At 37.8% G+C, this 24,795-nt stretch overlaps 1 protein-coding gene across 7 annotated transcripts in view; it reads left to right on the top strand.

Moving 5' to 3' along the window:
* GULP1 (GULP PTB domain containing engulfment adaptor 1) overlaps window positions 1–24,332 on the top strand; it is a 71,492-nt gene extending 47,160 nt beyond the window's left edge. The window contains exons 8-12 of one of the 7 annotated variants that reach the window (XM_027884434.1): window positions 5,907–6,131; window positions 8,586–8,724; window positions 15,600–15,694; window positions 17,244–17,254; window positions 22,288–24,332. In XM_027884434.1, coding sequence (XP_027740235.1) covers window positions 5,907–6,131; window positions 8,586–8,724; window positions 15,600–15,694; window positions 17,244–17,254; window positions 22,288–22,309 — 492 coding nt within the window. In that variant the 3' untranslated portion in view covers window positions 22,310–24,332. Of the gene's footprint in view, window positions 1–5,906; window positions 6,132–8,585; window positions 8,725–15,599; window positions 15,695–15,778; window positions 16,137–17,243; window positions 17,280–22,287 lie in introns of those variants that run through there. The other 6 variants (XM_027884431.1, XM_027884437.1, XM_027884435.1 and 3 more) reach the window with 6 other exon arrangements.
* The last annotated feature ends 463 nt before the right edge of the window (window positions 24,333–24,795 follow it).

Below are 24,795 nucleotides of genomic sequence, written 5' to 3'. Positions count from 1 at the left end.
GGCCATTTGCCCACAAGCAAGACCAGATTGCATCTCCTATTCTCACTTTAGTATCAAAAGGAAATAGAATGTGAGAGCATCTTTAAACTATGGATGGATAACTTAATATGTATGTGGTTTTAAACATTTGGCTTATTGCACATTTTAAAAAAAATCTAATCTCAAGCTGCTTCAGTTCTAGGTAGATAGATCCATGTCATTTGAAATAAACTTTTCTAGCTTCCTGTTGTCATTGAAAATAGGCTTGCTAACTAAATGTGAGGACACACATGAAGCCATTTGCTGGAATTCATACTCGGGATCAAACGTAGTACTATCAAAAATTTAAAATTCAGATCCTCTTTTGCTTCCAAAATGTTTTAAAAACATTTAGTGTACAGTTTATCAAAGATTGTACGTTATATGTGTGATGTTCAAGAGAAGATTAGATGCACCAGGCTGGGCTGCAATGTGTGGCTTTACTGACAGATTTACTTCTGTAAAAAGGAGTTGAATTCTTGATTAACAGTTTTGAACGCTTACTAAACCATCTTAATTTGCTGATCTTTGACATCAAAATGTGTAAAAAGAATAATACACAGGGACTGCTCCAAAAATCTATCCATGGTCTAACTCAGAGAAGAAAATGCAAGCAGTGAACTTTAAGCTGAAGCTTCACTTTAAGCAAAGAATCAAAAATATGTTGGATGAATTGATAGTTTCACATAAGGGGAGAATTCCAGCTGAAACTTCTGTTACTAATTGTTTTAACTAAATTCTTTTTTAGGTAGTAATAATGAATTGTAATATTAGTGTACTTACTGTGAGTCCCCAGTTGCTCTATTAAAAAAAATCAACCCACTCACATCTGAAAATTGAAAGTAATAATAATTAAAAAATTAAGGATGACTTTTCTCTCTCTGGTTCATAAATCGTGCAAGTTAAAGGCTTGTTTGGGAAACACAGAGGAGAATCTAATCTAAAACTGCTTTTGTGATCATTCTTGCTTGTAGTGCAGATTTTTTGCAGGCCAAGTAAGGGTTTATTTGAGGACATATTTTAAAATACTGACAGACTGAAATGGGTGTGAACTACATGTGTAAATAATAAAATTATGTACCCCTTCCATTTTTGCACTGTGTAAATGGGTGCAAAGCACTGACAGCAATAAAGTTCTGCTTTTGGAGGGTACAACTGCCATCAAAATTATCCAATTGCTTGGTTATTAGTATCACTATGAAACTTTTTCTGTGTCTGTTCTAAATCTAGCCATATGGCCAAATCAACATCAATCCAATTTAGGTGCTTTTTTCTGTCAGTTCATAGACTGTATGGGAAAAATAAAATTTCCTTCTGAACCTATAAAAGAGGCCATTAAGGCAATGAGCTCATAGTTGGAAATGAAAAAGAGAAAGCTGGATTGTATAATGAAATACTTGTGCATAAAATATATTTTGAAAGTTGAACGCTAAATTATCAATCCTCACGCTTTTTTCCTCTCAGGATATTGTAACTATTCAGAATTAAGTTTGCTCAGCACATTCAGTAAACTGCTTAATGATCATTTTTTGGGGTTCGATGGTTTGAAGTGTGCTAGCCTTCCTAGAACTTTAAAAAGCTAGCCCCTAACGTGTCAGCTCTTGCCAATGCAGAAGTGTTATGCAACAGAAACTGTCACTTTTTTTTTTTCATTTCCTGAATGGATCTGTCAAGGACTTGCTATCCCAAAGGAAGAGTTAGTTTGCCTGTGTGGCTGCGCTCACACGTGCCATGGGAAACGCTGGCACAGGATGTTCCCTTTGTCTCTCGCTCCCTTGCATGCGCAGCTAAAGTTTCCATTCCTTGTGTATCTCTGCTGTTTGTTTCTCATCTGTTCTAGTGGCTTGGCAGTGCTTTAGTCGCTGGCCTCTTTTGCATTTGGTCTTGATTATGTGAGGCCAATCGGATTTTCATTTTCATGTTTGCTTATGGTGTCACTGCTCAAGTTTGTGTTACATGGCCTTTGTGTCAGCACTTAGGTACAGTTGGCACCCCTAGTTTTTTGTAGTCAGTGAATAGTAAGTCCTTGCAGTCCACTAAAGAACCTCTGATGAGACAAGAGAGATCTTTAATCAGTTTTGCTCTTGGCTGGCATTTACCAGGCATGCCTTTAAAGCTTTCTCTTTGAGCCTGGTTAAGGCAGAGAAGGAAGTCGTGACAACCTCGTGACTCTGAAGTTAGATAGAAGAAAAGAGGGATATTCAGGAAAAGAGCTTCAAAGGGAGAACACTCAAATATGAGAGGAGCAGAACTGAAAGGCAGCAGGAAAAGTTATTGGGAGAAACAGCTCCTAAAGGAATGGTGTTCTTCCATTCACCATAAGTATTATCAAAGCAGCAATATCTAATATATATACTCTTATCATGTCAGTGTTGCAAAATCCCTCAATTTTTAAACAGCATTAAAGATAGTGATTGATTAGACCACTTTTCAAGTTGTTATGGTTGTGACCTAGAAGCATAGGCCACCTGCACCTATTACCCTCATTAAAAAGCTTTAACACACTCATGGGAAAACACCAAGATAGACATTGGAACTGTATGCATGTCAGAAAACAGTTTTGGAATGTGTTTATGCATATCACTTGATTCCTGTTTCCATTAAGACTGCCAAGTGGGAAAATGCACATGTTTTTCCTTCACCAATCTTCAGCTCTTTCAGATTTATAATGTTATGGGTTCAGTTCACTGAGCACTTCTTCATGAGCGTTCAAAATTCTCTTACAGTTGTGATGTTAAAGAAATTTGAAATTGCCTATGTCAAGTTCCATGACACTGGAAAAGTACTAAATGAAGATGTAGCAGTTAATTAATGAACCTGTTAATACTTATACAGTATTTTATGAATTAGAAAGTTATGGATTAGTAGGTATCCTTAGTGTGCTCCCAAGCCTCAGGGAAATACCTTGTAAAAAGCACATTTGTATCTAAATACGTAATTTTCAATTCAAGGTGACTCAGAGTTCCCTGTCACATCACTACAGTCGCCCACTGTGGCAGTTCTGTGCGTCACCAGCCAACTGCTCTGAGGAGGAAAAACATTTGCCAATTCATTCTAATTCACACTTAGGTGATTCCTATGGGGGTATGACATAGACATTGCAATCAGTGTCCTGAGACACCTCGTAAAAACAACTCTGAAAAGATTGCCTGATTAACAAAATCTCAATCATGCTACATTTTCTAGCACAACGTAGCCCAACAGTGCATCTTCAACGTTATGCTCAGTGGAGTCAAAAATATATCCTTTGATGGCGTATAGTTACATCTAATCATAAAAGAGACTAACTCCACCAAACTGGTATTTTAATCTCTTTGAGAATGATATCATGTTGTTTTCTCCTTTTAATGAAATGCGGCCCGAATTGGAACGCGTTGTATCAAAGTGACTGATACTGCAAGTGCCACGCTGTGGGAACCTCAGACAAAACCCAGTTGCCATATAAAATGGCAATTTACTATATTTTACTATATTTTCTTCCTTCGTAATTTGGCGTAGGAGTATTAAAGTTTCAGAAGTTACATCCTTTCTAGGTTGTAGTCTTTAAAATAAGAGCCTCCTCCTTTCCCCCCCACTGCACTCCCTTAATCTGGTGATATTTCCTGGGCTCTGTACTGCTCTGCAATGAAGATATCCCTGTGAAAATTCATTTGCTGGCCAGGTGCATCCCCAAAACTGCCATAGGAAGCTGGATGCCCCATATAGTGTCAAATGTCCTGAGAGTATCCCTGAACAGACATGTGACTGCTCCATGTTCAGGGCTCAGATGATACCAAGGTGTTTGTTTCAGTTTTGTATTCAAATTTTCCATTTCCTGCATTTGATACCTGTTCCATCATCCTCGTAGCTTTGTTGCTTTGCATCCCATGTGTATTTTTCTGGTTTCTGTATCATTTTTCATGCGACGTTCGTGCTCTCTTATGGAAACCACTTTTCTTTTGCTCTTCTGTGTTTCAGAGAAGTATTTTGTTTTATTAATTTGACTGTTTTTATTGAGTCTCTTCAAGTGTTTACTATTCTGAAATCTGTTTTTTCCATAGATGTGTATAGCAACAACGATTACATGGTAGTAATACACAGTAGCAATGCAAGTCTTCTACCTGTAGGCTGGTGATACTCTTGAAATAATACTCAAAATTCTATGTCTTGTAGGTTTTTACTTTCTTTTTTATTGATTACCATTCCAAACCCTCCATTTCATAATTACAGCATAGCAACAGATTAATTCTTTGCAATTGGGATTAAAAACTTTTATTTTAATGCTGAATTGCAAATTTTGAGTAGAGAATCTTGTGGTGTTTGTGGGTGTTATCACAGCCATGGCACTGTTATGAAATTGGGGCACATACAGCATTAGCCTGGTTTATGTGTAAAGAAATTGAAGAAAGAGGATAAGGTTAATCTTAAAAGGATTTGAAATATTTTGTTTTCTACATAACACTGAAAAAATGTCTTTAAATAATTGGTTAAATCCTGCTCTACTGAGTTATGCAAACTTCTAATGAAGTAACCGTGGCATTTCCATTGTGGAACACTATGAAGACAGCAAAAGCAGACTTCAAAATTTTTGCTGCATGGATCTGCCAGTGCCTCAGCCTGGGTCAGTCAAAGGGTTTTTTAGGTGAGATACCTACAGCACAGATGGAATTCCTGCACTATCAGTGTGTAACTCTGGGCTGTAGCCAAGGATAACTGTCTGCACAAGTGTCCAATTCCTTTTGTTAAGATCTACCCTCTAAAGCCTTATTTTAGCTGTCCAAAACTGTTTTCCTCAGATTTTTGAGATAGGAGTTATAACTTGGCTTCAACAGAAAGATCAGCCGGGCACCTTTTTTAAATCAAATATTTAACCAAATTTCCTTTTTGCTGATCTTTCCAGGATCAGTCTTGAAAGCTCTTTATTTCTAGTTTCACCTAGACAGGATCCATTTATTTTGAAACATTTCAAGATTGCTGACATTTCTTATTTGGGTTAAAAAACACTGTAGGTTTTTATTTATAATCTTAATATGAAAGAGTCCCCAGTCACATCAGGCAGCTGATTCAGTCATCTTGCAGTCACTGGCTGTGTTATGGTGCAGATATTATTCTTTTGCCTTTGTTTGAAGCTGCTCTATGGATTTGTTAAGAGATCCAGGGAATCTTTCCATCCTCAACATTTTTATTTCCCCGTCAGCAAGTTTTTATTCTGTCCTGCATCCTGTACTGCTTGTAGGGATGTGAGGATTCCTCCACTTTGCAGCAAGTCTCAGCCTTTGAGATACCTACTGAAAATACCAAGTTCAAGTGGTTATTTATCCACACAGAAAAGATGGCAGAAAGGTGTTCATGTCCATAGATGTTTAGGTTCTTAAATTCTGTAGGTAGGAAAACAAAATAAATTTTAGTATTAATGTAAATATTAAAATTAGTCAAAAATAGTTAAATAATGAGCTGTTCTTTAAACACTGGGGGGATACAAATGGTAGCTGTTTCCTGCTTTGGGGAGTGATAATTCTGACCTGTGCATTAATCACCACATATATGTACCTAGCTGGTAATTTACATGTGCAGATATGAGAGAGTGTTGATATTATGTGGATTTAGACATTTTTTTAGTCCATCTCACACACACAGTGTTGGAAAGATGCCTGACTTCATTTTATTTGGTGTAAAGATCAAGGAGCATGTCATCTTTCTTCCAGCTAACCTCTTACTGTGGTAAATGTTTAGATTTTATTTTAAAGCATTTTCAGGTTCTGTATCTTGTAATTGTAGCACTGAACAGCAGGTTGCTGATAAACCTTTTTTTGGAAGCATGAAATGTTTATTGTTTTTTTTTCTTCTTTCCCTGACGTTACCACGTTCTGTTCCTCAGAATGTTTTCTCTTTCTGTGATTCCTTTTCAGCTGCTGCACATAAAGTGTGATAATGATGAACATATGTTTCAAAGACCCTCTGCTTTTTTCTGGTGTAACAATGAGGATTCACCTCCTTGTTTAGATATCTCTTCCATTACGCTTACTCCTAGGAGTTCTCCTGACTCTAGACTACCACCTGGATTGTTAATCCCACCACCTTCAAAAACTGGTCTTCCAAAACCAACCAGTGAATTCAGCTGCCCAAGACCTCGTGTAATCATGCCGTGCAAAAAGCTTTCTCAGTTTTGTTTTGGTTTTTTTTTGGCTTTCCTTTGTTCTCTGCCGTGTATTAACTTGTATAAAAAACGTGCATTTTGTACAGTGGTTAAAGGACAGAGAGAAGATGTATCTTAGGTTCTCTAGGGGTACTCCTAAAATACGGAATTTGTGAAGATTTGCTCTGATTTCTACATAGCTTTTTCTCTCCCACCCCAAAACATAAATTCACTTATTTCTCCAACATGTTTAAATTAGGCCATTAATGAATGATCTCTGTTTTATCTGACAATCTTGTGGTAAAAAAAATTTATCTTAAGAACAGTTCTTCAAAACAAACTATCTTAAAAGGTTCAACTTCAAGGGCTTCCTCCCCCATGAATTAATAGAAGAGCAATTAGCCATTAAATAACTTTTAGCATACTTTATAAAAACTGTGCAAAATGAAGACTGAAAATTGTTCTTAAATATGAAATGGGCATATTGCCTGCTTTTTCATATTAAGGTGCTTATTCTCTTGACTTTTCTTCCGTTTGCAAGTAATATTTGGCTGTATTTGGTGAACATCCTGGCTTTCTGCATGTGTTCACTAAATAAAAATGCTTCTTGTGCTCATATGTATTCAAAATACACATTTCTTAATTTACTTCCAGTTTTACTTAAATTAGCCATCTCCCAGCTTCAAATTACTCTGGTTCTCTGGCTGTGCCCAAAGGTGCCAGGGGGTTAATGTGGACACTGAGAAGAGCCCGTTGTGCCTAAACGCTGTGGGCTGAAATCTTTTCACAGCAGATGATCTTTGAAGTTGCAATGCTAGCTCATGTTGAGGACAACAATGTGTTAAAATCTTAAGAATTAGTTATTTTATGAAGTTGGTTCAGCCAGGGAATAACAGCGCCTGAGATTTTTTTATTATTATTATTTTTTCTTTAAGTAGACCAAAAAATAAAAGCAGCACGTTAAAGGTAGATTTTTCTCATGTTATGTTTCCCTATGTCTGGGTATAAATATCCCTTTTTTTTTTTTTTTTTAGATACTGAACAGTTACAGATCTCTTTTAATACAAATTGAAATATCAATTCAAGACTCCTAAGAATCACAGAACCTCCAAGAAACAGGAAATGCGGGACATGAGTCTAGTGTTTTTTCCTCATTAAACACGGCTTTCAGTGTAAGGCTGTGGATCAATATAATTTCCTTCTCAGCAGCTGCTGCTGAACCTCCAGAGAAAAACAGAGGTAGTTCAGGGCCACCTACAGACTTGGCTTAGAAATCTGTGCTGTGAGCTGTCAGAGGGCAGCTTCAGTGCTGCAGCAGGACCACTGAAGAAAGTGGCATTCCAAAATAAAGTTTAGGTCTGTGGAACTCTGGTGGGCAAGTAGTGCTAAAGGCTACCTGCTTGCCAGGTATTTTTTTTAATTTTATTTGTGTATTCTGAATAAAAGGATCCGCGTGACTAATTTAACTTGTGCTTAAAAATTTTCCCGTGAATAATTTGGGCAAGTTGAATCTTGTTTAAGAGTTAGCAGGCTTTCCCTGTGTCTGGCTGTATGGTCTTTCTAACACACAGAATGTACACTGGCTGAGGAATAACATGCACATGCAAACCAGTTTTGCCTTTGGGTTGGCAATCTCAGCTTTAATTGATTTCATTGTCTTTAGTGTCTAGTGTGATCTGACTTGACTGTGCCCTGCTTGCGTCCCAAAATAGTGGACTTGTGGCAGGGGGGAATGAATCGTTCAGAAACAAATATGACTGTAGAGCTACAGTAATTGTTAGGTTTGGGGTTACTTGGCTTGCCCAGCAGGTTTGTTTTTTTTTTTTTTGTTAACCTTCCAAATTGCTAGACCTTCCTAATGAAATCTCTTCAGTCTCACCTTCGAGGATGACAGTTTTCTTTTGGGTATTAATATTCTGTGTATGTCTAGGTCATTACTTATGGAAAAAAAGCATTTGAAACTTTGATCATGCCAGTTTCTTTAGCCTGTCAAATAAGAGATCACATAAGGAAGAATTTGGTAAACGAAAAATATTGGGATTGTGTTTCTTTTAACTGTGTTCTGTGGTGCCCCCAGCAGAGCACATTGTTGTTGCCATTATTACCTTACTTGGGTCTCGTGAACGTGTCTGTGTTTGTACCTCTGCAAGAGACAACTGCCTGTCACCAGCTCTGTCAGGTGTAACTGTGATACATTTCTGGCTGTACCAGATCAACTGAAAAGGGAAAGAATTACAATGCTGCTTATGTATTGGGGAGTTATAGCATGTATCGGGCTCTGTACTGCAAATGCCATTTGCTTGGTGTCAGGAACTGGTTTTTGCATGCTGATGGTTATTTTTAACTTTTTTTTTTTTTTTTTAATGTGGCTCTTATCTGCATGCTGAAGAATTCGGTGTTGTGATCTTTCTCGTGTGAAATATTGCCCTAATATTTATTGTCCTTATTGTAGGCAGGCAGTGTGACACCTAAATCACCCTCCACTGACATCTTTGATATGGTTCCCTTTTCTCCCATATCCCCTCAGTCATCAACACCTACTCGCAATGGTACACAGCCTCCTCCAGTACCCAGTAGATCTACAGAGATCAGTAAGTTTTGTAACAACTGACCTAATTTTTTCGCTTACTTTATTTTTTATTTTTTTTTTTAATAAAGCATCTTTAAAGTTTGACTTACATTTTGCATGAAAAGCCAAAGACAGTTTTTGTAAATTGCATTCGGTAATGCCATTTCATTTTTGTACCGTCTTCCCAGAGTCACTGATGTCGCTGCCAAGTTACATTATAAACAAACTTGCTAAAACTATTATATGAACAGTTTGAAGAGGCTTGGTTGGGGGATTTTAACTTGGCTTTTTTTTTTCACAGTCTCTTTTTTGTACCTCAAGCAATACTTTTACCTCCTGTTAGTTCTTTCCTTGTCAAGCCACAGTTCTAGCATCTAAAGCCTACCTTTCTGGGGAAGACAGCAGGTGGAGTAAGTATGGTAATGGTGATGAAGAATGGAGAGCTGAGGAAATCCCTCAAGGAGTAAACTGTCTTGGAATGCTGTTTTTAATACTTCTTTTCATATTATGCACAGCTTTGGGGTTTTTTTTTTTTTAGTCCTAGCTGATGAACCTCTCCAGGTCTGTGAACCAGTCCTAAAAGGTCTTCAAAAGGTGATTAACAACAGCAATTTAATTTTACAAAGACTTGAAGGCACCTAGGATAAGGTTCTTGACTTCACTGGGAGTCTTTTAGGAGTCCAGTATTTCTAAAAGCTTTAGAAGTCCCTTGAGGGAGAGGAGAGAGGAGCAGACACAAGTGGTGTTAGAGGTTGTACAAATTACAAATACCAGTCTGTGTGTAGCATCTTCTGTTTCTGATGCTTATTTTCGTACTGAGAAGAATGTCTGTCACCTTCTAAAGAGACAGTAGATCTTGAGACTATTAGTTTAATAAAAATGCTCTTTTAAGAGAAGATTTTAAATAAGTTTATGAATTTCTATGGGATTCTAGAAAGGTACATTAATAAAATTTTAAACTATTATATTAAAATAGTTAATATTAATTATTCTCATGTAGCTTAAAAGAATATTAGAATAAAACTGTTCTCTTTGGAGAATTTTATGGCTTTGTTAATAACAACAGTAAAAAAAGCAATTAAAAGATACCCCTTCCAAGCACTCCTTTTGTTTCAAATTTTTTTCTCTGAAGTTACAGGCAATACTATAAAAATAGACCGAAATGTGCATATCCAGTTTCAATAATGGTCACTGAGTATCTTGACCTATAATTCAGTTCAAGATACTTTTTTATCTATTGTCCTACCGCTGTTCCATTGAAATTGTGACAAGAGATTTTGTGGGACCCAGTGCTCAGTGCTGAGGGCTCTTGGAAATTCCAGTTTTTGTAACTCTAGAGGTTTTTGCAATTGTTTAGTCAGTAAGTTTTGTAATATATATATATATAAAAATAAGTTGCTTATTCAGTGATACATGCTTCTCCCTGCTCCTTCAGTCTGTCATGGTACTTTATATGTTGAAAATTCATGTGTTCATTGGCTATTAAAGCACTTTGGCATATTTCAAAAATGTCATTTGAACCAGAAGATGAATATTTTATAATCAAACAAGGGCTTTACTGTCTTAGATGAGAAAGTTCAGCTCCCATAAGAACCCCACACAAGCTGTGTAGTGTTACATTTCTATAATAATGGGCAGCAATACGTTGTTTTATGTGGTGATATTGCTGCCAGGACAGGCAAGCTGGCATTTCTTTCTCCAAGTCAGGTGGGTGGCAACCAAGAGGAGCCAAATATTTGGAGTCTCCCAATTTCTGAGGTCATCTTTTCGTGTTCCTATCTCTTTATTTGTCACTGCACTCAAGCAGGGTTGTTTTCCATCACTTTAAGTGAAATGACAGGGTGATTTTGTTGGATTTTACAATTCTATAACCTTCACCATTATCATATTCAGTAGATGGGAATGGGGCATCTATTTGCTATAGTCGACCTCAGTTGCTCCGTTTGTCTGAGTGGGGATGATCTGCCTGTTACCTGGGGATGGTACTTGAGCTGCTAAAGCAAAATGTGCTTTTGAAAGCCAAAGTTCATCTCGCTCATCCACTGGCAAGTTTGACAAGTCAGCCAAAAATAACTCTGCCCAGGAAAGACATGGCCCATTTGTAGGAAACCAGAGACAATACCAAGAACTTTGGATTCCACCAAGAACCAAGAGCTTCGTAGGTAAGAAATGCCAGAGTTAAAATTTTGCTTAACAGCTTTTTCTGTGTTAATTGTGGGGGTTTAAATGATACCCTTGGCTTTGACTATCTCATAGTATTGTAGTCTAAGAAACCCAGCATTCTGATACTAGAGGAGTGCAACAGGGACCTTTTTTTTTTTGGAAAGTCAGCTATCTCCAAGGTGAATCATCTTTAAAATGTAAGAAAATTCTTGAAATTTTGAGTTCATATTCAGCAATGTAGTTACTCAGTAAATATCTGCTCACTACTGGCTATATCAGTGATAAGAAATAGATTATTTTTACCTATTTTGAAGGAGAAAATAGCATGAGTTTTAGACAGGAAGCTGCAGATCATACAAATGCGTGCTGGCTCTTTAGGTAATAATTGCAAAATAGTGCAATGTCACCAAAAATGCAATGCTAGAGACCATGCTGCTGCCTTCTCATGAAATAAGGGTTTGCAGATGTTCTTGTATGTTATCTGAATGGGCAGAAATAATTATTTAATTTAATTAAAGGAGGAATTAATGTATGTATTTCTTCTCGGCGCAGCATTATTACTATATCTCCGAAAAGAACTGGAGAGGAATATGCTCTGTTGAGCTGTTCAACATTTATTTCACTCAAATGCATCAAGAACAATTCAAGGTCACAATTGGGTGATGTAAAAATCTGTTCCAAGATTCTCTCCTTTCAGAGATATTTAGGAGTACGGTCTCAGAATAATGACTGTAATAATTCCAAAAGAAAGAAACAGAGAGTAGCCTGCAGCTACAAGAAAGGCTTCCTGGACTTCCCTGCCTCAGATTATTCCAAATATTTTCTTGGGTGCTTGTCTGAGTGTGATTAATTTTTATTTGTCATCACAGCTGCTCCAGTGCATCTGGGGAAAACATATATCAGCATAACAGGCATCCTGGCCTGAATCAGGAACAGTGTGGCAGCAGGAGCAGGGAAGTGATTCTTGCCCTGTGCTTGGCACTGGTGAGGCCATACCTTGAGTGCTGTGTCCAGCTCTGGGCCCCTCAGGTCAGGAAGGACATTGAGGTGCTGGAGCAGGTCCAGAGAAGAGCAACAAGGCTGGGGAAGGGACTGGAGCACAAGTGCTGTGAGGAGAGGCTGAGGGAGCTGGGGTTGTTTAACCTGGAGAAGAGGAGGCTCAGGGGTGACCTCATCACTCTCTACAACTCCCTGACAGGAGGCTGTAGCCAGGTGGGGGTTGGTCTCTTCTCCCAGGCAGCTCTCAGTAAGACAACAGGACTCAGTCTTAAACTGTGCCAGGGGAGGTTTAGGTTGGATATCAGGAAGAAATTCTTTACAGAGAGGGTAATCAGGCATTGGAATGGGCTGCCCAGGGAAGTGGTGGAGTCACCATCCCTGGAGGTGTTTAAGGTGAGACTGGATGTGGCCACAGTGCCATGGGCTGGGAACCACGGTGGGGATGGATCAAGGGTTGGACTTGATGATCTCGAAGGTCTTTTCCAACCTGGTTGATTCTATGATAACACTGTGTCTGGATGATAGCTAAGGTAAAGAGTGGGATGTCAAATGCAACAGAAAAGCCAAATATTTGTAGTTTTGTTTAATAATTGCTAGTTTTGAATTTATCATAGAGTGCAGGTGGCTATTCTCCAGTACTGCGTGGTTCTTCTTCTTCTGAGTGTCAGATAGGCCCCAGAAACAAGAATTTATTACTTCTTCATGTCTTTCTGTGGTTTGAGGTGCAGATGTAAAACGTCGGCATTTCATGGGGTTTGAATTTGTTGATCACTTTCACAAGCTGGAAATTTCTATCCATCCAGAAGGGAAAGGGAAGGGAAATTACATGTACTGTTCAAAAGAATCATTTTCAAAGGCTTACTCGTTGCTGTGTATTGGAGAAAGAAATGCCTGTCTATGCCACAATTATTTTGGGGAGTGTGTCAGGCAAGATATTCTTGTTAAAGTTAATCTTCATGCAAATACCTTAGCCTGAAATAAAAAAATACCAATCTATCCCATTTCTGCTAAAAAGGAGTCTCCCCTTCATCATCAGTGGAGTGAACACTGGCAGATAAGCTCATGGAGATCCCATAGTGCAGCTCTGCAGTGATGAAATTCTAGTATTTCTTCAGCTTTTGATCAAAAGAAAATACTGATGATGTTATTGAATATATCTCAGAGAACTGTGTCCCTCTCTCACTCTTAGCAGTACAGTCTCTCATATAACACATAAACTTTAAATGCAGAAAAGCAGCTGTACTGTGGACTTTTTCAGCTGGGTTACTGAAATAGGTTAGCAAGTTAGAATAGAGACAATTCTCAAAATAATAGTTTTCCCAGAAACCAAGCTAGGTATTACTTCTTTATTTTGAATTTGATTCTGTGAGGGGTTTATTAGGCTCTGTCACTTGATTGATTTTAAATTCTGCCTTGAACACAGTGTAAAGTCAGAAATCTTTCACAATGAAGGAAGGAGTGAGATTAAAGTCCCATTCAAGGAGCTAAAACTTCTGCCATCCTCCTGCTAATGAGCTCAGAAGTGCTGCCATTATTAAAAGCCAATAATAAAACATGAATGAGATAATATCCATAACAGGGTAAAAAATACTTGCTTTCAAAAATAGTGATGTCACAATTCAGTACTAAGAAATGTGAAAGTTGTGTTCTTTACAGCTTTCTCCTAAATACATTCACAGAATGTTTGCAAAGTCGTCGTGTTGGAACTGTGCTTTTGGCTGCCTAACCACCCAGAAAAATGTCAGCCCCATTTAAGGGTCAAAAGAAAGAAAATGGACCCACATAGTGAACAAATAGATTATTGAGGGTCATAAAGCATAATCACTTTTTTTTGCCCAGTAGAGGTTAAATTGAAAGCCAAAGCTGCTACGTCTGAAGGTTACTTGGTAGGAGCATCAGAGCATCTAAGGACTCTGGTTATACTGGAGCAGCCCCATTTTGGCTGTGAAAGAGACAGGGGATGAAGGAGATCCTAAATTTTACATTGGATTACCCTATTTAAAGTCTCTTTTGCACGCAGGTGGTCTGCCTCTGCCAGGAAAAACTAGATTTCTTCTTGGCTCAAGTGGGCTTTTGGAATAAGGCTCTCTGGTCTGGACCATCTCCTGGTCCCACGGGAACAGTTTGTAGCTGTTTAGCCACAGCTTTTGAAATATGTAATTAATCAAGTTCCTGCTCCAGTTTCTGTACTTTATTATGTGAATGTCTGTATTTTATTGTGGGGGTGAGTGCTGGTAGCTGCCAACTATTTAAAATGCCCGTTGTGCAGCCCCATAACACCTAATTGATAAAGTCAAAACACACTGAGACCGATATGCACAATAAATGTCAAAGAGCCTAGAGAGGTACAGGTCTAAAATTCGGCCTCTAAGGAGGTCAAAATAAAGACATCTGTGTAACCACTTCCATGTCCTTCACCTCTGGTAACACTGCAGCATGGCGGGGGGGGTCATTTAGTGGTCAGCTGGCATATTTTGGATGTTAAGGGTAAATTTTGTGCTTAACAAGAAAACTCTGCCAGTCACTTCTGGGGTACTAATGGCCCCTTTTACTCTCACCCTCTAGACATAGCATTGCTTTAAGGTAGGTAGAATGCTTACCAGGTTTCTTGCTGGACAGCCATGAAAGTTAGGAGATAGGATATGGTTTCTGTTTTTTCTCCACCAGTGATAAGACTGTAGTAACTTGATTCTGTAAATTCTGCAGTCAGTGTGGTTGGGTTGGGTTAGCAAAGTTATTTTCTTACTTCTTTAGTTTTACCCAGTGTGAGATAGAAAAAGTCTGTATAGATAGTACCACTGCTTGTAGAGGAAAAAAAATAACCTATTATTGAGAAGGAAAAAAAACCACACAAGCCCCCCCAAAAAAACAACCCAAAATGTTTGGGCTGTCAGATACAAAGAACAAGCATTATAATGTTCTGATATGAAAAAAAGACAAACAAACAAAAAATGAACAGAAAAACAAAACGAAACAAAAAACAGTTGTATTGGAAGTGTTTCTTCTTGTTCAGACAAAAAAGAAACAGACACACACCTACAGAATCTATACTGAAGATGGAAAAAGTGAGAAAAGGTGTGGTATTGAGAGAGGGAAATTTGCAATCATTCCTTTTATGGATCCAGATTTAGTGGCTTTTTAGAGTAAGTGCCAGTTCATGGTCCTTTGCTTTTTTTTTTTTTTCAGTTTTCCTTTCTTGACTTGATCTTATCCAAGGTTTAAAAACCCGAAAGTTCTTAGTTTTAGTTACTGCCAGCTGAGGAAACTGCATCAAAGGCCTTGCCTTCCCTGAGTGAGAGCAGTGTCTTGTCCTTAACCTGGGAAGTGGCAGGTGAAATTTGAAAACTAATGTCCAGCTGTTTCCTCTTCATTTTTGAAAGTCCTTATACATGTAGATTCCACAGCACACTTCAGTAGAAGATGCCCTCCTCAAGTTGCGACTTCTCGTCGGGTCTCTAAACTTCCTCCAGAAGGCACAAACATTAATGGAAGCTAAACAGGAGCTGAAACAGAGGTTGGATGGTGTTCTTGAAAAAAAAATATTTGAGTATTAAAATTAGGAAAACTGCTCAAGGCCTGGCTTTCAAATTTAGATGTTAAAAGTGGTGGTTAATCTGTTGCGTGTCTGGTGGTGCTATTATTCAGCTCAGGAGGAGATGTAAGCTGCCTTTTTCAAAGCACTGTTGACATAGCCCATACCTCTGCCCTTGGTGACTCACTTTTCTGTTGTTCCAGAGAGAGACCTTTTTGGAGCAGAACCTTTTGACCCTTTTAGCTGTGGAGCAGGAGATTTCCCTCCAGACATTCAGTCCAAACTAGATGAGATGCAGGTAACTACCGAGTTACGCAGTGTTCAGTGGCTGGGAGCCTATTCTTGAAATACATGTTTACAGTATTCTGAAAATGTATTCTAGGCTGTACACCCAAATGCACAGAAAAAAAACCCATATTTCTGACAATTCCTTTTGTAAGTATGTCTCCTGGCTTTTGAGTTGGAGTTGGGATTTGCCTAAGGAGCCTTACCTGGTACTAATACAGTCAGCTGCACTAATGTAGGCTTTCATCAAAATGGTTTGGGAACTACTCCCTGGGAGGAGAGTGAGCAAGCTGAAAAACAGAGCTGATCCAAGAGCCTCTGGTCTTGTTACTCTTCAGCTCCAGCAATCATCACCATCCCACTGTACACTCCTCTTTCCCTCTGTGGCATCAGTTAGGTTTTTCATAACACTGGCGCAGGCAAACGTACGTGCTTACGGGGACGGGGCAATTTTCGGCTGCCTTCTGTGTTTTAAAACAGCTGTGTGGCACTCTGGGGCAATTAAACTTTGGAGAATCGATTCAAAAATTCTGAAGTTGTGGAGTTTTATCAGAACATGTTTGTTGATTCTGAAACACTCAACAGTATCCACTCAGTTATTAACCCAGTTTTAAAACAATTCTTGGAGAAAGTCCTCAAGTTTTGGAATACATCACACTTGTCAGTCAGACTTTCCAAACTCCTAGTTCCTGGCCAGCTTCTTATATTTATTTTTTTTCAGGCAGCCTGCTGGCGAAAGGGAACACTGAAAATAATGAGAACTTGAATTTCTAGGACCCTGGATCCTTAGTGGAATGTGTTCCCAGGGTTTCCAGCCCTCCTGTGTCTCAGGAGCCCACAAAGTCCAAGAGCACTAGACCCTTGGGCTCCTTTTGTTCCCGTCTTTTGCCTAGAGAGCAGCAGAAGCATTTCAAAATGGCTTAACTAAGATTTAAATACCATTTCATTTCCTGAGTAAATTTTTTTAATTTCTGTCCATTGTGAAATTTTCTTTTCCTTGTCAGTTTAGAATGGTGCCACTGACAAACTCCACTAAGTGTGAAGTAAGAAATTTAGCTTCTTGGTCCCCTGTACTCTGCCCCATTTAACCTCAAAGAGCAGCTAAAAGCCAAAACTGGCTTCTTTGCAATTCCTATAAAAATGCTTGTGTATTGTGAGTGTTATAATGTTGTTACCAAGCCCTTTAATTAAAAAAAAAAAATCTTACAGCACTCACATTGATATATATCAGAACTTCCTTTGTCTATAGCCCATTTTAGGGAAAAGTTTAATGAAGCAACTGTGGCTACTAGGAATAATCCTATGTCAATATTTAAATGTCACATTCTAAGAGTTCCTGTTACAGGTAGTGTTGTGACAAAGTTTTGAGTTGTTAGCCTATAATGTTGCAAAGTGCTGTCACCTCGTAAAGCATCAGGGAATGGAACAGTAGAATATTCTAACTTTGGCCAAAGCAAAGGCTGTGTGCAGTTATTTTACTATGTGATTGGTGCAAAATACAGATTGAAACATGTTTTTTCCTAATGCCTCTTTTATCTTCTTGTGCTTTCCTGGCTACGCAGCGTCAGCGATGGTTGGTATATCATATTTTAATAATGGTATTTAAAGCATTGACAATTGAAACATGCATGTGTTTGTCATGTGTTTTTTATTTTTTTTGTGTATGTGTCTATATATAAAAGCTTTTAAGATTTGTGTTTTATATATAAACCTCTAAGTCAAAGTCATTTTCAGTTTTAGCTGCCTACAATTTTTAAGGTAGGGGACAGCTGACTGTACTTTTCTTTAGACGGTCTTATCAGGTGCTAATACTAAGGCTTCATTTTCGTCGCTGTTTGTTTTCTTGTGTGCTAATGAAATCATCAAATTGTCATTAGTGAAATGGTTTAAGCCAAACCTTTGATACCTGGATTGTTGTGCCAGTACAGTCATATTCGTGAACGTATTTTTATTTGGAAATAATCATTTAAAGCTTTGCAATGAGACTCAACAGTTGTTAGATACACAGCCTGTGAGAAGGAAGGTGAAGTGGGCTCTGCAAAAGTTAAAAGCACAGAAAATCTAATGTGCTCTGGGAAATCCAACATTAAGAAAGATGAAAGAAAAACGTGGGCATGTTTTCTTGTCTGAAATGCAAAGTGAAGGAACTTATTTTCTTCGCATCATGAAGTAATCATGTTTTCCACCAGATATATAAAGGTAAGTTGTTTACAGACACCTATAAGAGATCCAACTATAAACTTATCCCAGGAGGGTATTAAATACAGCTCATCCTGCACTGGGGATGGCAAGCAGGCTGCCCTACCACCAGCCTCGTAGGAGCAGCTCAGCCCAGACTCTGCCCCTGTTTGTCGAGCAGAGGGACAGGAGGTGCCTCAGCAAACTTGCCCCAGTGGGCAGAAAAGCTGTCCTGGCTTACCCTCCTGTTGGAAGGTGATCTGTAAGCAAAGCGGGAGAGGAAAGCACAGCACAGAAGAGGTACTGGAAAATAAACTCTTAAGGAGTGGGTGCTTTTCCTTTGCTTCCAGTATTCTGAATTTAATGAGATATCAGATGAAGTTTTCCAGCTCCTGGACAAACACTTTTATTTTTAAGCTTCAATGGGGATCCAAATTTCACATTTTAGCTTTCTATTCCATTTCTCAGTCCAACCCCTGTTGATCTTGTTGGAGAGCTCAAAACTCAGACATGTGCTGAGATGTGACTTTTACAGCTCAGGCCTCTCTCTGATGACTATCCAACCTCCTGTTTCCCTGCACCCTTATACTGAAGCATATTTTCATCTTTGTTTTGACTGTATCCAGACATTATTAAAATGAATGTCTATTTTCCCAGAAATCTTGCAGTGAGGAGAAATTTCCTTGGATTGTGAATCATACCAGCAGCAGCTGCTATAGTTCATTAAAACCCCAAGGTAGTTCATATCATAAAGCTTCCAGGAGGTGCAAGCCATTCTTTCTGCATGTCCCGAAGCAGTCAGTAGGCTTGACATCTTTCCATTTGAGATAAGTTATGCTCAGCCCTCTAAATAATCCTCTCAGAGATATGTAAATTTATCATTGCTTCACTGGGTTTGTGCTGACTTAAGCTCATAGAGTGAGTTCACTGTGTAGTGATAAGTGAGTTAACCTCAGAGCCATAAGGTTGACTTTGGCAAATTTATCAGGCTGATAAAATGACAGTTCTTTGTCTTTTATTATTTACTGATTTTAACCAGAATAGCTCAGGTCTTCTTATCATTGGCACCAATTTAAAAAAAAAAAAAAAAAAAAAAAAAAAAAAAAGAGAGAGTTCTGGAAGATAGATTGGTGTTTGGGCTGCTTTTCTAGTGAAAGTAACCTCTGTTCCTCTCTTTAAGGGACTAATCATTTCCTTTAGTACAATACTGTTACTTATGGGTCTAAGATGTTCAGTCCTTCTGTTAAATTGCCTTTAAAGTAAAAAAAAACAACTTACTTGACACTGTCACCATGGGGATATGAGCACAGAAACAAGGCACAATGTAGATGAAAAATTTCATAGCCTGCTCCATTCCCACTCCTGGCCAGTACGAGGGGGTGGTCTTTTTCTATATTCCCCGAAAATCAGCAGATGGACAGATTCTTCTGGCCTAATAGAAGTTCCTGACCCAACAGGAGTTTCTGTTTCCTGAACCTTTAAAGTAGAGGAAGCCATAGGATGCATGGTTTTTAATGAATGGGCAGTGTTATGTTAGAAACAAATATTATTAGAAACTGCAGTGTCTGAATTTCACAAGGCAAAATAATTGAAATGCTGTGTATTAAAATTAGTGATACATTTTATATACATATATAGATACAAAAACATGGTTACCAAAAGCTTATTATATATATAATTTAAAAAAATCTACCTAACAAATTAGTGGAGTCTTTTAGAAAAAAAAAATAATATTTTATAATCTGCTTGGTCATTCCAACTGATTTCCTTATCATTACAGCTGTGAATGCTGAGGTGAAAGTAGGCATTGACTGTACGGTGGCTACTTTAATGGTCATACATCAGCTTCAAGTAGGAGCCATAAACCAGAGAGACCTGTGCAGCTCAGATGTATAGATAGAACCTGTAGTCCTGAAAGCACATGTAGCACTCAGTGTTTTGCACTGCTGGGAGAATTACAGCATGGGATTCTGAGTCTCCTATCTGCATTAATCACAATTCCACTCTGGATGTACCGGAGAATCTATTCTTAAAGCCTTGTCTTCCCATGGCTTGCTTGACTACAGCTGATTGGATTTATTTATTTATTTAAATTCTATCATATATTTGCCGAAGGATAATTTTAGCGATTCCAAAAACTATCTAAAAATCTGGAGTTATTTTGCAAAACCTGAGGGATTAGGAATGGTGATGGGTGTGGGAGATCTGAAGTCTGTGCTTTCCTGGTCTTTGGAAATTTGATTGCAATCACTTGGCCAAGGAGTCTGCTGGATGGAAATATTTTTATCCCTTTTTTTTTTTTTTTCCCTTTAGAGGGTTGCAATACAACTTTCCTTGGTTTGTACTCCTACACACTTGCCCTGTACTTAAATATTCATGAGGCCTGTGAATGCAACTAGTGACAGCACCTGGCAACCATAGCATTGGCTTCTTTTAGAACAGACAATAGTTCATTACGATAATAAAGTTTAAAAGCTTTTTCAATAATTATGATACAGAAAGAGCAGCAGTCTCTTAATGGAGAGACATTAACATTGATCCCACTGCAAATATGTGAAAATGTGATTGCTTTAAATGCAAAAATGTCACAGCTTAAAAGAGGAGGAGGAGGAGTAAATGGGGGCAGGGGGAAGTGGCTGGAGGGAAGTTGCAAAAGGAAAGGTCACAGTTATTCAAGACAGTAGAAACTCTTCTAAGTCACAGCACACAAAAACGATGTGATAAGTAACAAAATATCAGTTTATGTGGAATAAAACAAAAATTTAAAAACTCCACACAAGAGCAGTGAGGTGGATGTGCTTCCGAAATGCCTAATCTGATTTGCTCTCAGCTTGCTGGGAAAAGGGCATTGGAAGGGCAGCTACTTCAGACACCACCAAAGGGTGTTTAAATGTACATAAGAAAGATAAGAGCACGTGTGACAATAATGGGATATGTGCTTGGTGAAGGGTCTCTAGATGGTTTGTTAAACCAATGTCTGTTCTGCTGTTGCAGATGATCAACCATCCTCGAGTTTAAGCAACAACTATCCCTTTTCCAGCCTCAAAACTGGAAGCAGCCTTTAGATACTTTAAAAGTTCTGCACTTCAGGCACATTTTAACTGTGGGATTTACAATTGAACAGATTAGACTGTAGGGCACATTCTCTGAATTCTCCTTCTGTGTGAGCAATCCTCCTTTGGCTGCAGTTACATCAGTAATTGGTACCCTTCGGGTAAATGAACAATGTCTGTTTATAACAGGATGTGTTGGACTTGGAATTTCAGCTACCATTTGCTTGAAACATCTTCTGCACCCAATGTTCTTCCTTTTAGTCCTTTGAAAAAATACAGAACAACAACAAAAACCAACGACAAAAATATATATAAAAAGTCAAATACGCCAATGAGCCTTGGCAGCAGCACCACCATCTCACCCAGGTGGAGCAAACAGGGTAACACAGCTGGGGTGACTTTACTCTTGAAGGTCAAGCCACAATTATTCAGCTTATTTTAAAAGAGAAAGGGAAATGAGAACAGGAGCACTTTTCCTCTATTAAAAATGCAGTTGTTGCTTTAGAATTGGTGCAAACAAAGTACCTTTTGAAAGCCAGACACTTACAAAGCACACACAAAAAAGGTACCTGTAAAATTAATTTCTTTAGCATTTAGCTTATAACCTTTTGAGTGTTTCTACCAATAAAACTAAGTGAGTAAAAAAGAGGAATTTTAGTCTGAACTTTTAAAGACATTCATTGCACTTTCTGAAGGCCATTTTATTTTATTTCACCAAATTACATGCCTTTAAAACGTGTAATTTGTTCATTTGCAGTAGAGCAAGCGTGATTTTATTTGCCTTTTTCATGAAGCTCAGATGGCAGTGGGCGTTAAACGCCTGTCGATTTAACTGCACAGGGAGTGATTCCAAACCCACCTCTGAGATGTGGTAGAGCAATTTCTGTTGGGCTGCTCTTAAGATAAGGTATTACTGAATGTAGGAGACACCTGGGATTAGTAACAATGACCATGTCTTACTTCTATTTCTAAAGTATAAATATAGTAAACTCTTTGCTCATATAGCCCTGATCTTTCCTGCATGTAAATAACGTTGAATTTTACTCAGTAACAAAGTGGTGCAAGTCAAGCTTGTTTGTGTTTCTGTCAACCTACGTACGTGACTATTCAGTATTGTTAATCTATAGTATTTTCTTCGTTTTATATACATATTGTGTTTATTTTGTTGTGTGACATATATGTTTTGTAAGTTAACCGTTAAGACTTATTAGAAATCGGCCGACCAAATAATGTAAATGTTTGTGGATTCAGTCTGAAGTATCCTTGCAGTTTGTCTGCCCAATGATAGGTTCAAATCTAGATGTTTTTTAAAAAGAGAGAGTAATCCTCCAGAACTCGCTTTCCTTTTTACTAACTGTGTCTTATCTTATTGCAGGAGGGGTTCAAAATGGGATTAACTCTTGAAGGCACAGTATTTTGTCTTGACCCATTAGACAGCAGGTGCTGATGCCAAGAAAGCAAATGTGAAATTACTACGCGGTGGGTTTTTTTTCTATTCCTGGACACGCACTCACAGATACTATCCATGTGCCAAAAAAATTGCTTTTTTCGACATTTTAAACCCTTGTGAGGCTTGCTCCTGTAAAAATCCGACTTTGTTCCAGCCTTTCTCTGTACAAATGTAAAAAGTTGTATTTGTTTATGAATTATGAATTAAATTACGCTGTGGTGTTTTCTTTCTCTTGCACTTTGGCCCGAGTTTACTACGCTTTATGACTCTTAGCTTGGGAGAGTTCTTCAGAAAGGTCACACGTACCTCTCTCTGCTGGCAAACGTGCAGGCATGATTTTTTACATAACACTTTACCTGGCAGCATTTTGAAATTACGCTTTTAAGGCATTATTTAACATTCAAGCAGTAAAATTAATAATATCTACTCCAAAATGTTCAATTTGCAGTGAAAAAGCATAAAATACTGACCATTATTATTTGCTTCAAAGGTGAATCTGGATGTAGTGTCATTGATTTCCATTACTATGTGTGGTTACTATGCTGTATATATGTTGTTATTAGTTTATGAAATACAGAGTTTGGCTCCTGAATTCATGTTTTAGAACCTAACAAATTGTTGGTCTGCTAATTAGCGCTTAATAAGCCTGCTAAATTGCAGGAGGGTCAAAGTAACTGCCTCTTGATTTGATATTTTATAGCTGAATTTAAAGTATGTAATTTGGAATCCATTACATGCCAACCATAACCTTAAAAGGAAGATTATGGTATTGCATTTTCTTAGGAATTTATGTGATTTTTGTACATAAGCAGGCACTGGGCTCGGTTCTCTTAATTGCTTTTGACACCTGAGTGTTTACAGTCAGGCTCTGTTATTTTTTTCCACTATCTGCTTTTATGTTACATGTCTGTAATTTTGAAGCTGGCTGCAAAGAATTCAGTATAAGTTAGTAAATTTTTCATGTTACAGAAATACCTGCACACTGAAATTTTCAGCTGCTGGTGAGTTGAGTGCTGACCTATCTATGCACACTCTTCATTCATCTTTAGCATAAGCAATAAAATTCCCTCTTAAACCTATCTCAGAAAATTATTATCATTTGTTCAATTAAAAAACTTTAAAACCTCTAATATTTTCCCCTCAAGAAAAAAATGAATTTTCAGATTGTTTCCTGATTTTTTTTTTATGAGATCTTTTTTTTTAATGTTTCTTATGGTTTTGTCCTTAACAATTACAGTTTACACCAAACCCAAATTTGTCAACTTTATCATCACGTGTGTATTGTTATGCCTATTTCAACAAACTACTTTTGCATGTACCTTTTTGGAGTTCCCTGAAATGGATGGGACTATTCCTTTGCTGAGTTTGACACATGCTCAAGTACCTTGCTGAATGGGGGCCTTAATGTCTTACATTACATTAGTCTTCCTCTCTCTTATTCTGTGGTCATCATTCATATAGAGTATTATATAGAAATATATATATATATATATATATAAAAATATATGAAATCACTAATGGATAGAATAGTATATGTTTCATAAAGAAAAGTCTTTATAATTTTGTTTGTCATATAGTATTTTGGAATTTGTATAATGAGGATGTTTAGTAGCCATAACAATGGCCTTTTTTAACAAATAGAATTTGTATTTTTATTGTACTTTAAAAAGCTTTGCATAATAAGCATCTATTTAGTGGTCATTTATTATCAATGGTAACACTAAGATAATGTTTGCACATTTTAAGAAACCTTTTTCGTTACTGATTTTTATGATAGTTGACTGCAACTGGCATGGTTAAACCTTACATACCTGGTCAATCCATACAGAAAAAAAAAAGAAATACTTTAATCAACACAACAGCGCATTTTTAATTTTTATGTGATCCAATTGGAAAATGTATTTCTATGTAATCTCAAATGTCTGTTTAATTTTGCCTAAAATAAATGTTTTTAAATAAATTGCATCCTAGAACCCAGTGTTCATTCGGTAATGGAAGGGAGGGTGGGGAGGTGCTGAAGGGCTGGGCAGGACCTGCCACAAAGGATGGTTTAGTGCTGGAATGTGTCAGTCACCTCACATCCAGGAAGGGATCTCATCTCAGGGCAGAATAGCTCCAATCACCTTTATTATTGAGTTTGGTCTAATCTGTAGTCCACAGGGAAAAATCTTATATATATCTGCAGCTACATAATACTAATTATTAGGGGGTAACACTCTTAGCAGTGCTCCCTGGATTAAGTTGACTTTTCTTACTGCCTTCTTTTTTTTTTTTTTTTTTACATGTTTCTCTGCTCAATATACTTGACTGCTGACTGACCCTAGTGGTCATTTAAGGAGGAAAGGATGCAACTCAAGTTTACTGAACCTTAGAGAGCAACCTCTGTACACCAGATGTATCAATGGACAGGCTGATGCAGATGGTGTTGATGCC

The sequence above is a fragment of the Empidonax traillii genome, unplaced genomic scaffold (assembly GCF_003031625.1).
Source record: "Empidonax traillii isolate 1590-97213 ecotype Southwest subspecies unplaced genomic scaffold, ASM303162v1 scaffold145:size929809, whole genome shotgun sequence".
Taxonomy (NCBI): domain Eukaryota; kingdom Metazoa; phylum Chordata; class Aves; order Passeriformes; family Tyrannidae; genus Empidonax; species Empidonax traillii.
The sequence above is the reverse complement of the archived record's forward strand: the minus strand, read 5'-3'. Positions and strand labels throughout refer to the sequence as shown.